Below are 14,717 nucleotides of genomic sequence, written 5' to 3' on the forward strand. Positions count from 1 at the left end.
TTCTTTAGCCTCCCTACTTAGACAGCCAGGAGAGAAATTTATATGTTTATATTAGCAAGTTTTGGACATGCATATCAGTCAAGACTATGTATCTTATTTTAAACAACTTAAGTGTGATAAAACAACGGTAATTCAATAACTGATGAAAGGTCATATATTTAAACAAGCAATCTGAAGGTATAAGTCAGTAAGTTGTACTGTTGCAATACATCTGCTACTAGTTAGTTCAAGGACTTCATGAGGTGTCCCTAAATATAAGCACTACCCTACTGAAAAATCATGAAGCTCTTCACTGAATACAACTTCAGTTGTCTTCTGTATCTTTGCCACACCAGGTTAACCTTTATTGCCTGTTAGTCATTGAATATTTGAATGTTTTGCAATCCTTCAAAATTTTAGTGCTTTTTAAAACTTCCTCCTCCCTCAAAAAGTTACAGCAATATTATAGAATGCTTGAAATGACTACAATTTCTGTCTCTGACTCGGCTGCATAATTTCTCTGTGTACCTGCTTAGCAGACATGAAGCTATGTTACTTCTGACACACCCACTTCACTAAAGCTTTGTACTCCTTTCTTGTTCTGTATGCAGCCCCAGATGCTAGCTTCTGTTTTAACTTTATGCCTCATGGCATTACATTTTTGCTGCATAGATATTATTAAAATGTTCTGTCTATGTACTAAGGCACCTTTCCCCCAGTTTGTTTGCTTTTCCATTAATTTCGATGGTTGACACACTTGGGAATCATGAAGTCATTCACTTTGTAAGTATCATCCAGCAAATCTCGTCACCTGTCTCCTTTCACTGGGACAAACCAATTTTACTGATGTTTAAAGACCCTCAGTTATTTGATGTACTTGGTCTTAAATATATCTAGTGGGCTAAGGCTCGTAATTAGCATTGATTAACTTGCCGTATCTTTTCAAGTTATATATGTGGGCATGATCCAGAGCTGGAATGAAGAATTGTAGCTCTGTTTGGCAAAAATAATTTGGTGTCAATAATTGTGGTGAAAGGCATAACCAGAATTACTATATCAGCCTTCACCTCACTGTCTTTTCCCATCACCATTTGCTGTTACTGGGATAGTGCCATTGAAGCCTGATGTTTGCAAGCAATGTCTTGCACCTACATGGCATCCCAGGGAAATCGGGGTAGCTTTGCATGTCAGCAAGCAGAAAAATTTTCATGATTACATCTCATTCATTTCGTATTGGAGGTGATGATGATGATAACTTCTTTGAATTGACTATCTTTAGCCATTCCAAAGCCACTGATCACTCCTAAATTTAAATATCTTCACTTCCAAAAAACCAGAAAAATTAGTTGTAATATATTAAGACTAAGCAATCAGGTTTTGCGTGTTTCTGTTTCTTTAGGAAGATGACCATATATTAATATCTCAAATTTATTCCCATTACAGAGGATACATTTGGTGATTTATAATATTCTGGCACCACCTCCAGTTTCTCCTTAATTCAATTTTATTGCCTTTTTCCTTTATTAAATTGTTGCTTACTTATGCCTGTCTCAACTTTACCAAAGCAATCAGCACTTGCTACTGGTTCAATACTTCCTTCAGTCATCTACTATAGGAGTTATACCATAAGTTCTCCAGCCCAGGAGGTCAATTTGTCCTCAATAATATCAGCTTGTAAGGGACTTGTTCTTCTGAGATTGCTAATCGCCTTCACTTTTTATTTGTACTTCCCACAAACTTTGGCTGCAGAAATTTGCCTCAAGACCCCACTATGAAAAGTATAGAGAAGAACACAAAATTGTCCAGCTGATTATATGAAACCATTTTCTGCAACATCCCCAAATATCCAGTGGTTTCCTTATTCCTCTATATCTTCAAAGAGCCTTTTCAGTCATTTGAGTTCAGATTTCCAGTGAGTTCGCTATCCTCTATAATTTCTGATGTTCTCAGTATGACACTCTCTCACTCAGCATGACTCTTTCTCATTGTTGTTCTCCCTTTACACATCCTCTTGCATGAGCATTTAGTGTGATACACTGTCATCCCAGTTCAGGACACGTTTTCTTTGAGACCTTTGTTCACCTTTTCAATACAGAGCCATACAAAAAGGCTACATATTTTCAGGTTGGATTATTTTCATTTTAGATTAAAAGATAACAAATAAAGGAACAAAAGCAGTGTCACCATTAGAGAGTACACCATTAGAGAATACACAGCGTGCACTTAGTCTGTAACATGCTGTGCTTGCCCTGAAAGCATATGAATAGAAAATAAAGAGAAAATTGACTGTAGCATGGTGGCACACCTTATATACTATAAAAATGCCATCAAATTAAGGTTAAGTTCTGAGTGATACTAAAGTTCATAGAATCAAATCTATACAGTAGCTCCACAGAAACTGTAAGCAGTTTTATGCTTCCACTAAAACCTGCACAGACTAAAGGAGCTGATTAGCCATTATAAACATTTCAAATTTTTTTCATATCTTTATCCTCCTGTCCTCAACCGTGACAACTGTTCCCCAGGGATACTATTTGAGAAAGGTTTGTTCAGGTTTGGGGGGAGGGAGGAGAAGAAGAATGTAGGTCTGTCTTTAGAAGTGAAAAAGGACTCACACCGATTTCATCTTGGCTAAAGTCATGAACCTCCTGGAGCCATGGGCTCAAATTCAGGTCAGCAGCATGGCATTCACTCTGAACTACATGCACACATTTAATTGCTAATGAATCATTTAGAGCAGACAAGGCAAAACGTGCAGGAAAGAAATTTAGACAGTAGACTCTGCTGCTTTGCAGAAAAATGTCTTTGTCTAAAGGTAAAGGACTGTGTTTCAATCTTTCCTGTTTTAAACTAACTCAGGTGCTACTAGGAAAATGGCTGTACATGGAGCCCAGTTAGGGTGGCAAGACCCATCTGTGAAGCTGAATGACTGTTCAAGTATTTACCCCAAGCTGAGCTTTCTCAGGTGAAAAGATGCTGCAAGATAGACATACCCGTCTTCCCCAAGACAGCCAGCACATTACATTGCATGTCCATGCCATTTTAAGGGGATAAATGCACAGATAAAAACTGTTATACATCTTCACTGCATCTTACTCACTTCTAGAGCTCAGAAGTTTTTAGGTCTTCTACAAGCTATGAACTACATGTCCACCATAAAACAGCTGAAGCCACCCCCAGCTAAATTTTTCCCTCTGCTGTGTAAAAATCTCTCCTTCAAGTTCCCGTCAATTTTCTTTTGTTGTTTTTAGAGGATTGACATGGTTCTATAAGAGGGATAATACTAAAATGTTAGAGGGCCTTATGTGATTGTTCTGTGTAGCTGCTACTTACACAAAACCTCCTTTTCCTGGTCAGAGAAGTAGAAGCTAAGCTGTCACTTTTAGTTTTCTTATCTGTAGTTTGTGACTCAAGACCCAATCTGTATCATCCAAGTCCCCATATTTTCAATGGCAGCAGAAGGCCCCCAGCAATTTTCAGAATAGACCTGATATTCCCCACTGTCTCACACAGTTTGGACATATTTTCATTTACCCTTTTGTTCTGGGCTTCAGAAAAGGAGGGGCCCAGTAACTCTTCAAATGCCCTCCCCAGTTCTTGTGCTCCATCCTATCATGTTACAAAGTGCTGAAATCTAAAAAACAAACTTGAAGACATAGCAAATAAAGATGTAGCTTGCCTCCCTCCAAGAATAACGTTACCCTCCCATTATTAAAGCAACAAAGCAGGGGCACAAAGATGATGAATTCAGCTGCTGAAGTTAGGGCCTGATTATCAAAGTGTATGAGTCCTTACTCTGAAGAGAGTCAAAGTGAATTCAGTGAGAATAATAAGAAGATTAAACTTCAGGCATTAAATAAGTTGTATAATTATGTACTTACTGAAAAGTTATTATGGAAATTTATTTATAGAAATAAATATATACATATTTCTCTCAATCAAGCATTCAGTCTTTAGTTTGTTGACACTGTTCTCTCAGTACACTTTTCTTAGTACGCAAAAAGAATTTCAGGCTAAATATTTACTTCAAAATGAAGGCATTTCATTAACATTGGTCCTTTCTCAAGATTATAGAAGAGAAATTTAGAAATTAAATGACTGTCCACCCAGTGTTTTTTTGAAGTGAACACTAGCGCAGTGTATTTGAACTGAGAAACATAATTTGAGTGTCCTTCCTTGGCAGAAAGTCATTCCCTTCTCAACATGCCACCCTGGCAGCCTTTGCAGCAGTGTACATTTCGGTGAGTAACCAACTCTGTTCATTTTCATTTATATAAAACTCAAGTTAGAAAGTAATTTGCTATATATTGTAAAGTGATGTGTTGCCTGGATATCCCGTATAGATGTAAGTTTCTATCCTCCTAGCCTTAAAGCAAAATAAAACTACTAACAGCTAAAATAAAAGCAGCTCTATTAAGAACACAGAAAAGATTAAACTGCTTTATGTCCTTTGTTAAGAAGCAATAGAAAGTGTAATGTTAAGGTATATTTGATGCCTCATATTATTCACATATAAAATGCCATGCTTATCTGTCTTACAGGGTGATATTATAACTTACCATTCAAATTAACCTTCTGCCTTTTCTTTATTGCTGTATTCACTTGACTCGCTGCTTTTAAACTTGAGGCATTAAGGAACAAACATTTATGTGGTGTAGTTTCATTTGACCTCCATAGAATTGCAGTATGGATGAACTGGCACAATGACTTCCAGAGGCCTCCAAGGTGCTACTGCAAAGCAAGTGAATAAAAACCATCAGTAACCAGCAGAGAATTGTAGGACATGCTGCAATGATCACAGCTGATTTTCCACATTTGACCAATGACATTTATTCAGTATGGGCTACAATGTTTGTATGAGTGACCACTTACTTGAGGTTTTTAAAAAAACTGAATTCCATCACTCATGCTGTGAAAATCAGAGGAAAAAAATAACAATTAATCAAATTACATAATGGAATTGTGCATGTACTAGGAGCTTGCCAGTATTTATTCTGCCCAGTGAAAGGCCAAAATTTAGAATAATACTGATAAACCACCTCCACTTAATTATTGTGACCTCCCTGACATCATGGCCCCCTGTTGAGAAATGGCTCTCTAAAGCATCTGGGGTGGTAGCTTTTGTTACAACAGGTTATTGCTTTCATCTGGCATGACAGCTGGCTTCTATATTTCAGAAGCAGTGGCTCCTTAGTCACATTTACAGAGCATTTAGGCTCTGACTGTGAACAGTATTTAGGTATAAAATCCCTGTCCTAACTGATGTCAATAAGCAATGCCTGCCTGTATTTCTGGAAATCCATTCCTTGTGATTTCAGATTTTTCTATAGCAAGCAAGCAAATTTTAACAGAGCTGTAAAATAAAATTAAACTGATTATTTGCAATATTACTGTGTAATAGTGATTTATGTGTGAAAGAAACTTTGAATATGAGAAATTAATGTCCTCTTAGGTAAATTTAAGTTTCTTCAACTGCTTCTTCATTTCTTTCTTTTTTCAAGATGTACTTCAATTCTACGTTAACAGACTCCTCAAAACTTCTGAAACCACTCTTGGTCTTTGCTTTTATCATCTGTGGAATTATATGTGGTCTGACTCGTATCACCCAGTATAAGAATCATCCAGTTGATGTTTACTGTGGCTTTCTCATAGGAGGAGGAATTGCTCTCTATTTGGTAAATAAAATATGCATGTAGTTAAAGTTTTAGCAAATAAAAATGATAAGGCTGTAAAAGTACTGGTATTTTTTATGAAAACCTTTCATCATGGTCACATGCTATAATTAAAAATATAGTCAAAATGTGTTGAAAAGGATGATGTTAGGGGTAATCACTTTAAAAGTAAACAGGGAAAAGCAAATATGTATTTAAATTTGAAGTGCAATAACAGTGCCTGAAGTGGTATATGATCATCTGGCATTGTATACAGAAACAGCTCTAACATTATGTGCTTCATTAAATACTTAAAGATGCTAATCTTTTCTACACCACACTTAACAACCAAAACACAGGAAAAATATTGGATTAATTGGTATTTATTGCCAGCCTGAGTTTATTTGCCAATGTTAGCTTTATGATCTCAAAAAAATGCTTGAATTAATATGCAGCTACTCAGGTGAGTAAATTGCTGAACCTGCAAGAAATCAAAGGCAATATTACACCCTTGTGATACTCTAGAGCTCTTGGGGAAATTATGGATGGGATATGGGATGCACAAGGCAGGTTATTCCCATGCTTTTCCTCTGTACGGGGCTGAAACAGATGGAGCAACTTGGAAGGGTCCTGTAAGGGAGTATGTAGGATAGGCCTGTTTGCATCTGTCAGTAGGAAGGTCACCAACCATTTGCTTTTGCTTGCTGCTCTTTATATCTCCAACACGACTGTTGCTGCATTAGCTGTTCAGCACAGTGCCAACCCAGGTGCCTGTGAGCAATCAGGAACTTCTACTGACAGTATTTTTGCTCCAGTGTGTGCAGGTGAACAGAAGGTGCTTTTAATAGCCAGTGGGATGATTCTGACCCCCAAGAAATCAATGATTAATTTTAGTATAATCCTAAAATAAGTTCATGTTGTATCCCCCTTTTTTGTGTGATGAGATAAGGTACATGCAGATGGTCTACAAAGGTGACCAGGGGAAAAATGGAAAAACAGCAACTAGGATGGATAATAGAAATCGCACAAGCTACTAAAATCAGTTTCTATGATTGCACTGTGAGCAGAAAGGCACTTTGTTAAGAATATTATTTCAAATGATTAAGCTGTTGTAGATTCTCATAAATGGAGCTGTTGTTCCCATGATTGAAATCCACAAACAAGTATGCTCTTTGTTAGGTCTCCTCCATATAGTGTTGCATGACAACATACATCAGAGAGTACATTGTCCTGGATACACAGTATCCAGTAAATCTGCCCTGAAAACTACACACAAATAAGAGGAAGGGGAGGAGAAATAACATGAAACTACAAATAACTCTGAAAGGAGTGTAAAGAACAAGTAACCTAAGTGATTGAGCCAGGCACTTGACCCTTTCATGGAATATCCTTTCTCGGTAGAGTCCTTTTAAAATGACAGCATTTTACAGTGAGTGCTGAATAAGAAAATGTTGTGTAACTAAATCCTGTTACAGTTCTGCACATCTTGGAAAGCAATTGATTTAAAGTTGATAAATTGTTCTATCATGTAGATATTGTATTACATCATTATTATGCAGTAGAAAGGGCAGAATCACAGAGCAGAGAACAGTTCAAGCTGTAAAAGATTCAGTAAATCAGAGCAGACAGCAATGTAGCTGTAAAATGGAGAAGACTGCAAACATTTATTTTGTTATTTTCGTAACAGAACATTCTTTCTTCAGCTGTATCTGTTGCTTTATAAAAAGAAGAAAACTGAAGGAGGCTAAATTCCTCAACTATTTACTGCTGTGAACTATGTGCCCTAGTTATCCTGCTGGGACTACTTCATACATCTCTAGATGTACCAGTTTGAGGACAGAATTTGGAATAAGGATATACTGGTGAGGGAAGGAAAGTGAGCATACCCTGCCAATTAAGCTGGACTAATTCTATCACTCAATACTTATTTAAAGGCAGAAGAATATAATTAAAATACCTTAAAATGTCCCTTTTTTCCATAACTGATTGTTGATGCTTCTGTTCAAATACCAGGGCTTGTATGCTGTGGGGAACTTCTTACCAAGTGACGAGAATGTGTTTCACCCAAATTTTCACAGAGAACCGCTAAGGTCTTTGACAGACCTCAGTCAAGATGCCAACAGAATCCTGCCAGGTAAAAATGGTAGCAGCAGTGATGGCATTGTCTCTCACCGTACAGAAAGTATCCTGAATAGAAACCACAGAGAATCAGGGTCTCTGACCAATATCAAGAGAGCGAATGCTGATGTAGAAATAATAACACCACGAAGCCCAATGGGAAAGGAAAATATGGTTACTTTCAGCAACACTTTGCCGAGGGTCAACACACCATCCTTGGAAGATCCAGCAAGACGAAATGCAACAATACATGCATCAATGGATTCTGCCCGTTCCAAACAGCTGCTTTCCCAGTGGAAGAACAAGAATGAAAGTCGAAAATTGTCACTGCAAGTAATAGAGACTGAATCTGGCCAGTCACCACCAAGGGCTATTGAAATGAGGTCAAGCTCAGAACCCTCCAGAGTGGGTGTAAACGGTGATCATCATGGCCCCACTAGCCAATACCTGAAAATTCAACCTGGCAGTGTACCAGGTTGTAACAACTCAGGTCTTTCTGGCGGGCCAAGGGTCTCTATTCAGTCACGTCCTGGCTCATCCCAGCTAGTGCATATTCCTGAAGAGACTCAGGAGAACATCAACACATCACCCAAAAGCAGTTCAGCTAGAGCTAAATGGCTAAAAGCTGCTGAGAAGAGTGTTGCATGTAGAAGCAATAGCCAGCCAAGAATCATGCAAGTAATAGCCATGTCTAAGCAACAAGGAGTGCTTCAGGGCAGTCCAAAGAGTTCAGAGGGGAGCACAGTCACCTGTACAGGAGCCATCAGATATAAAACCTTGACAGACCATGAGCCAAGTAGCATTGTCAGAGTTGAGGCCCATCCAGAAAATAACAGACCTGTAATTCAGATGCCATCAGAAGGTGAAGGAAGTGGGTCATGGAAATGGAAAGGTCCTGAAAAAGTCACCCTTCGTCAGACATATGAGCTAAATGATCTTAACAGAGACTCTGAAAGCTGTGACTCGTTAAAAGACAGTTATGGGTCAGGTGACAGGAAAAGGAGCAACATAGATAACAGTGAGCATCACCACCATGGAATCACTACAATAAGAGTCACGCCAGTGGAGGGAAGTGAGATTGGCTCAGAGACTCTTTCTATTTCTTCTAGCCGGGACTCAACACTTCGAAGAAAAGGTAACATCATTTTAATCCCTGAGAGAGGAAGCAGTCCAGAGAACACCAGAAACATCTTCTATAAAGGCACATCCCCCACACGAGCATATAAGGAATGAGAGGAGACATATCAGCTGGTCCATACCACCACAAAGCAATCACACCTCGACACAGGTTCTGCTCTCTTTGTTTTGAGCTGATATTTACCTTTGATGTGCCAAATTATTGACTAACAGCTCAACTGTTGTTGAATACTGCTGATGTGCAAAGTGTGTAAGCCTGTGGAAAGCATGTGGTGGGGGGAAAAGCACAATGCCAGAACCTAATTAATGTGAAAAATTTTCATGCAACTTGTTTCTTCAGACTCAAAATGTTTATCTGAGGGTGATGATGTCAATCAAAACAATGGTCTTGAACACAGACACTTTATTTCCTGAATGTGCCAACTTTTTATTTTATATGTGTCCAAAATTGACTGATTTTTTCACAGCAAAGGCTGTATCAGTGGTATATATTCACCTTTGCAGAATTTGCACCAAATCTTTAATACAGGATGGTGCTGATGATAACTTTACATGTTTTGAAAAATCGCATACTTATTAGACTCTACAAACACATGATGTATTGATGTGCAGTTACTTTAAAAGTAATATCGCTAATACTATGATGATGCTGGCTGCATTCATTTAGCGTAGGAAATATTTACAGCTTTGTTATAGTGGATCTGTCACATTCAAAGATTGCAAAGGTTTTGTGTAGTTCTTTAAGATGTCTACTGCAACAAAAAATATGTGGGTGACATTCCATTAGAATGGAATAACTATTTTGAATAGTTTTGCTGCTACTGCTCAACTTTTGTTTAAGAACAGGTGCTACTAATGAAGAGGCTGCTTCTTAGTGGGCTAACTTGTAGAATTATTTTAAATTATGTTTTTAAGGGGTCTTTTAAAGTGCTACAAGTAATCCAGATTTTACATTTTTAAACCTCTTATTCTGTCCTTCAGCAACCCTTCAATTTTTCTATTGGTTTTTAACCATACAATGCAGGACACCAATAACTGCAAGATGTGCAAAAGTGAAAGGTGAGCCATGAGTAAATACAAATAAATGGCCACTTTCCTGACCAGCTTCCAAGGAGACAGTAATTAATGTCATAGCTCACACTTAGAAGCAGTCATTCACCTCACTTGCTTAGTATGCCACAAGAACAATCACAAGTTTCACCCCAGTCACCATCATTTAGAGGATTTATGCTTTGCTTTAAAAATTGAATGCCTTGGTATTGCAGAATCACTGAATGAGTGTTACATTGTGCCACTGCTACTGGTCACCTCCCTTGACACACCTTCCAGAGCCTTCTTAAGCATGATATTTTTCCCCACCGCTGCCACTTAAGAATATGAAGGGTCTCTGCACCTGAGAGAGCATGAATTATTTTAGCAAATTGAGCTTCAAATATAACAAAAGAACTTGCCTGCTAAAAATCTCTGTTGCCAAAAAATTGTTGAAAGGATAAGCTCTGAAAGGAATAAACATAGCATGTCCTGGGCATGCTAGAAGAAATGCCTCATTACATTTGGTTCTGACTTAACTTAAACCATAGAGGAAGCCAGGAGCAGTGCTTGCCCAGTGCAGCTCTGCATTCTCTCCTAGATTACTTCCACCTGAAAGAGAATTACTATTAGACACCTCCCAGCTCCCCTGCTAGGAGGGGGAGGGAATAGTTTAGCAATCTCCTCACTAAGTAGTATCAGATTAGGTCTGTTCTCTGGCTTCTTGAGATGAGTGTTTGCTCTAAGTCCTCTTCTGATTTAGAGTGTCAGATACATACTACGTAGCCAGAACCTGTCTACAGACCCTACCCCACAGTACTCTGAGGAAAAGTGTACCCTACCCCAGCCAAGTAGGAAGTAGAAAGGAGAATCATCTCATCCCAAGAAAATAAAATAGCACAACACACACAAACCAAAAAAAAAACCAAAAACCCCACCCCCCAAAAACCTCAAAACCAAAACAAAATCCAAAATCCAACACCAATCCCAAGTAATTTCAGAAGCATGAGGATGTTTTTTGCTAATCTGTGTAGAAGAAGGGATTCAGCGTCAATAGAAAGCTTTATATACCTTCCCAGTTATACAGGTGCTCCAGGCTTAGTTAGTGCTGTCAGCCAACCCTGTCAAGCAATGCTTCCCTCACCTACCTATCACCCAGTGCTGTGGAAGAGCGTTGGTCCATAGGGAAATGACCACTCTTTTCCTGCTAGTAATAGAAGATGACCCCATCATATATTTGATGATTGGGAGGAAGTATTCTGCAGGTTACATGTAAGAAGCTAACCAGTAGGGTTGCAGCATATTGTGTATGTTAAAGGCACAATATGTTGAAGACACACTTTAAGGTACATGAGCTGGGAAAAATAATCATAGATGCCAGGGGAAAAGAAAAAAAAAAAAAAAAAAAAAAAGAGTAATTTTTTAGAAATATGATCTCAGACTCTAGTATTTACAAGTCAGGATGTGCTTTTTCTTTTTAAAAGGATGAATCTTTAGTCCTTGGTATTTAATATAAAATTTTGTACAAGACTCCTAGGAATTACAAACACTTGGATAGTCATGAACAAAACCCTTTGGATTTAGTTTAGTCTAGGTACATGATAAAGCAGGTAGGATTAGCTTTAAAGGAATGGGTAAGACACAATCACTGTTGGCCTATCAATGCAGGGAAATAAGATGCAATCGTTTGTTAGTTTGTAAGTGCAGGGAAAAAGAACATAAGTAGATGAACCTGGAAATAAAGGAAAATTGAAATGCAGAATAATGGCAATAAAGCAAAGATTAGAAAATGTTCCCTCTGGCAATTTGGCTGTTTTGGAAACAGCGGGATTCCTGGTGGGAGTGTTTGTTCTTTATTCCTTGGTTTTAGTCAGATATATATTGGCATATGTGTTGCTTTTATTACTCTAAAACTTGCTGCATTATTTCAAGTGCAGTGTGATATTTTTCCTAAGGTTTCCTATTTCTTAACAAAAGATTTTAAAGCTCTTGTGTAATCATTGAAATTGTGTTCTTTACATAAATATTGATATATTCTTTTTTACTCAAAGTGCCAAAGGCTACTGTTTTTAATAATGGCTTATCAAATTATATTACGTTAGAGAGCAGAAATGTAATAATATATACATTGGAACTCAGACCTCTGCATGTATATTTGATAACGAGCCTTTTGTAAAATTACTCTTTGTTTACATTCCACTGATACCTTAATTTAAAATTAATCAAATAAATTGACAGGTGACATCTTCTTAGTGTTCTGATTTTCTTACTTGCTAACAGGCACGAATTTCTTTGTTAGGCTGTGCTTTACTGAGAAAAGAAAATACTCAAAAATAAAATATGTTTTTAAATGAGAATTCTCTATATAAAGTATTGTGTTTAATAAAATGTTATGCAATGTTTTCAAATGGAAAAAAATTTGTAAATTGCTATAAATGTATTTTGTTAAATAAGTACAGATCAATGCTACTGTGTGAGTTTATTGTGCTAACATCATGAAAATAAAGATAAAATTCTTCATTGATGTTCAGTCCTCTCTGTGGTGAAGCAAAGTTTCTTTCCCCACCAAATTATTTTTCAATGTTAGCTATCTCATGACATGTAAAAGTGTTCATCAGTGGGAAACCTCAAGACCTTGTGTAGTTGTAAGAAGTCATGAGGAGCAGTGTCCAAACAAGCTTGTCTCTATCCAAAAAACATTTTACAAAAAAAGAAAGCAAGTAAGTTGGGATGTTTAGGCCATGTGAGGACACTTCTGCTAGATCATTCTGCAGGACCAGCTGCATTGCTAAGCCTGTAATGCCTCTAAGCCACCTTGCTAGTGTTGGGTAGAGCTGCCAGATGTGGTAAGGCCCACCTTGGATTTGTGAATGAGAACAGGGCAAATACCAGGAGCAAATCTGAGAGGAACGGCTCTCTTCAGGGAAGGAAGTTAGGATGCAGGAGTCATCAGGTGACATACACCTTTTGCTGGCAATAGTGAAAAACGTTATGTGTAGCAGCACACTGTCAAAAGCACTGTCTTATCTAGAATCCACACAAGGGATGTCAACAGCAAACATTGTTTCCAAGCCTGTCTTGAAACACGCTGATAACAGGGCAACAGCAGGGATGCAGGTGCCCGGGATGGAAGACACTGCTGTAACTGAGGCAAGCATGGACATTGCCAATGGCATAATAAGGACCACAGGGACTAGTAGGGCTTTGCAATGCACAGCAGCAAAGCAAAGTGACTCCAAGCAGCTTTCCAGCACACGTGCCTGGGCCTTTGTGCAGGCTGCCACTTTGTAGTTGTGTGTCCTAGCAGGTGACCTGCCTCGACTGGGGTGGTGGAGGGACTGGGCAGCTGATGGCACTGCTGGCTGCAGCCAGGCACCACGCTGCTGAGTGGTACAACATCATACATGTGCCATACTCCCAGTGAAGGCATGCTGGGGTTGACTTTTGCCACCCCAAGCTGTGATGCAGATCTGGGTCATTTGGTAATTCCTGTCCCAGGACCTTCCTGACCATTTAAGATGGGGGCCCTCAGGCAAAAGAGAATTGGAAAACAGTGATACTGCTCCCTCTGTGGCGACTGAAGGAGCTGTCTGCTTGTGGGTGGGGCTGAAGAATGTCCTGACCCCACTGCATGAGTAGCTGGTTCCAGGAGAGGCCTCTCCTTTGGCCAGCAGCAGATGCTAGTGTGGCAGCCACAGCAGTAGACTGTCTTGAATGAATCTGTGTGAAGCGTGAGGGCTGGGGACCAAGGTTATGGTGTCCCACCCTCTAGGACATGTATTGGTAGCCTGGGAAAGCTACAGGCAGCAACAGCCCAGGTATGGCTCAGAGAGACACTAGGAACGAGTGCAAGAGTAAAACAGATCCTGTTAGGGTATGACTGCTGAAAGGTGACATCTAATACAAATCTGATGAGTTCTCCTCTGGGAATGGCCGCTTCCATGGACTACAGAGGGACCTAGACAATTAGTTCAAACATTTTAATAGGCACATTTCAAACATCTAAAAGTTAGGCTAAAAAATGAAGTCCCCCTCTGAAAGGTACCATTGATGTAAAGGTTCTATTATAAAACTTTGTCTAAGATGAGAAATTACCTCTATGGCAAACCTTGTCTTACTCTCAGACCATTCTGGCTACAGCAACACTGTCACTAAATTAAGAGCTCACTGATCCAGATTGATGACTGTATCTAATCATACAAAGGAGTTTTCAAAAGTATGAAGGATTAAACTGAAACTTAAATCTATTTTGTGCTGCATTTTAAAAGAGCTTCAGAGGTCTTGATATAAGAAGCCATAATTATACCGTAATCAGTTTGGTATAGATTTATGAAGACCTTTTATATGACAGATCAGTGCACAGCTAATTTGGCAGGAACATTTTAAAGGCAATACTGGCTCATAAAATTGTGAGTAAAATGTCTTCACAAACCTGATAGCACAGAATGTATCAAGCATTGGACAAAATTAACAAGTGTGCCCATACTGCACATTCAAAACGAAAGTAAGGGAACTCCCCAGCTGCATAGATGTGCCTACACATGCACTCCTAAAACAAAGTTAATGTGTTCAAGCCAGGCTTTAGAAAGAGAAAGCTAACCAGATTATTTAAATTGAGAAACAAATTGTGGCAAGGCTGCAAATACTCTCTCTAAAATTTTCCTGCTTTGTCTGCAATAATCTCTCCAGGCATTCCAAATATGCATGAAGACATCATTTGGTTATACCTCCCATGGAAGAAATCTGTTCCTCGAGTGGTTTTGCCATGAAAGATAATAGCAAACTTGCACATTCCATGGCTTT

General features: G+C 38.7%; 2 protein-coding genes across 2 annotated transcripts in view; one reads left to right on the top strand and one right to left on the bottom strand.

Moving 5' to 3' along the window:
* Window positions 1-12,435, top strand: part of PLPPR4 (phospholipid phosphatase related 4) — a 32,951-nt gene extending 20,516 nt beyond the window's left edge. Inside the window, exons 5-7 of the mRNA XM_056355530.1 lie at window positions 4,163-4,220; window positions 5,481-5,654; window positions 7,644-12,435. Of these exons, the coding sequence (XP_056211505.1) occupies window positions 4,163-4,220; window positions 5,481-5,654; window positions 7,644-8,981 (1,570 nt within the window). The 3' untranslated portion in view covers window positions 8,982-12,435. The remainder of the gene's footprint in view (window positions 1-4,162; window positions 4,221-5,480; window positions 5,655-7,643) is intronic.
* The window catches only part of PLPPR5 (phospholipid phosphatase related 5), a 232,761-nt gene that overhangs the window by 127,319 nt on the left and 90,725 nt on the right, over window positions 1-14,717 (bottom strand). The window contains exon 4 of the mRNA XM_056355538.1: window positions 4,539-4,710. Within this exon, the coding sequence (XP_056211513.1) occupies window positions 4,539-4,541 (3 nt within the window). The 5' untranslated portion in view covers window positions 4,542-4,710. The remainder of the gene's footprint in view (window positions 1-4,538; window positions 4,711-14,717) is intronic.

The sequence above is a fragment of the Falco biarmicus genome, chromosome 11 (genome assembly GCF_023638135.1).
Source record: "Falco biarmicus isolate bFalBia1 chromosome 11, bFalBia1.pri, whole genome shotgun sequence".
In the NCBI taxonomy this organism is placed as follows: Eukaryota; Metazoa; Chordata; class Aves; order Falconiformes; family Falconidae; genus Falco; species Falco biarmicus.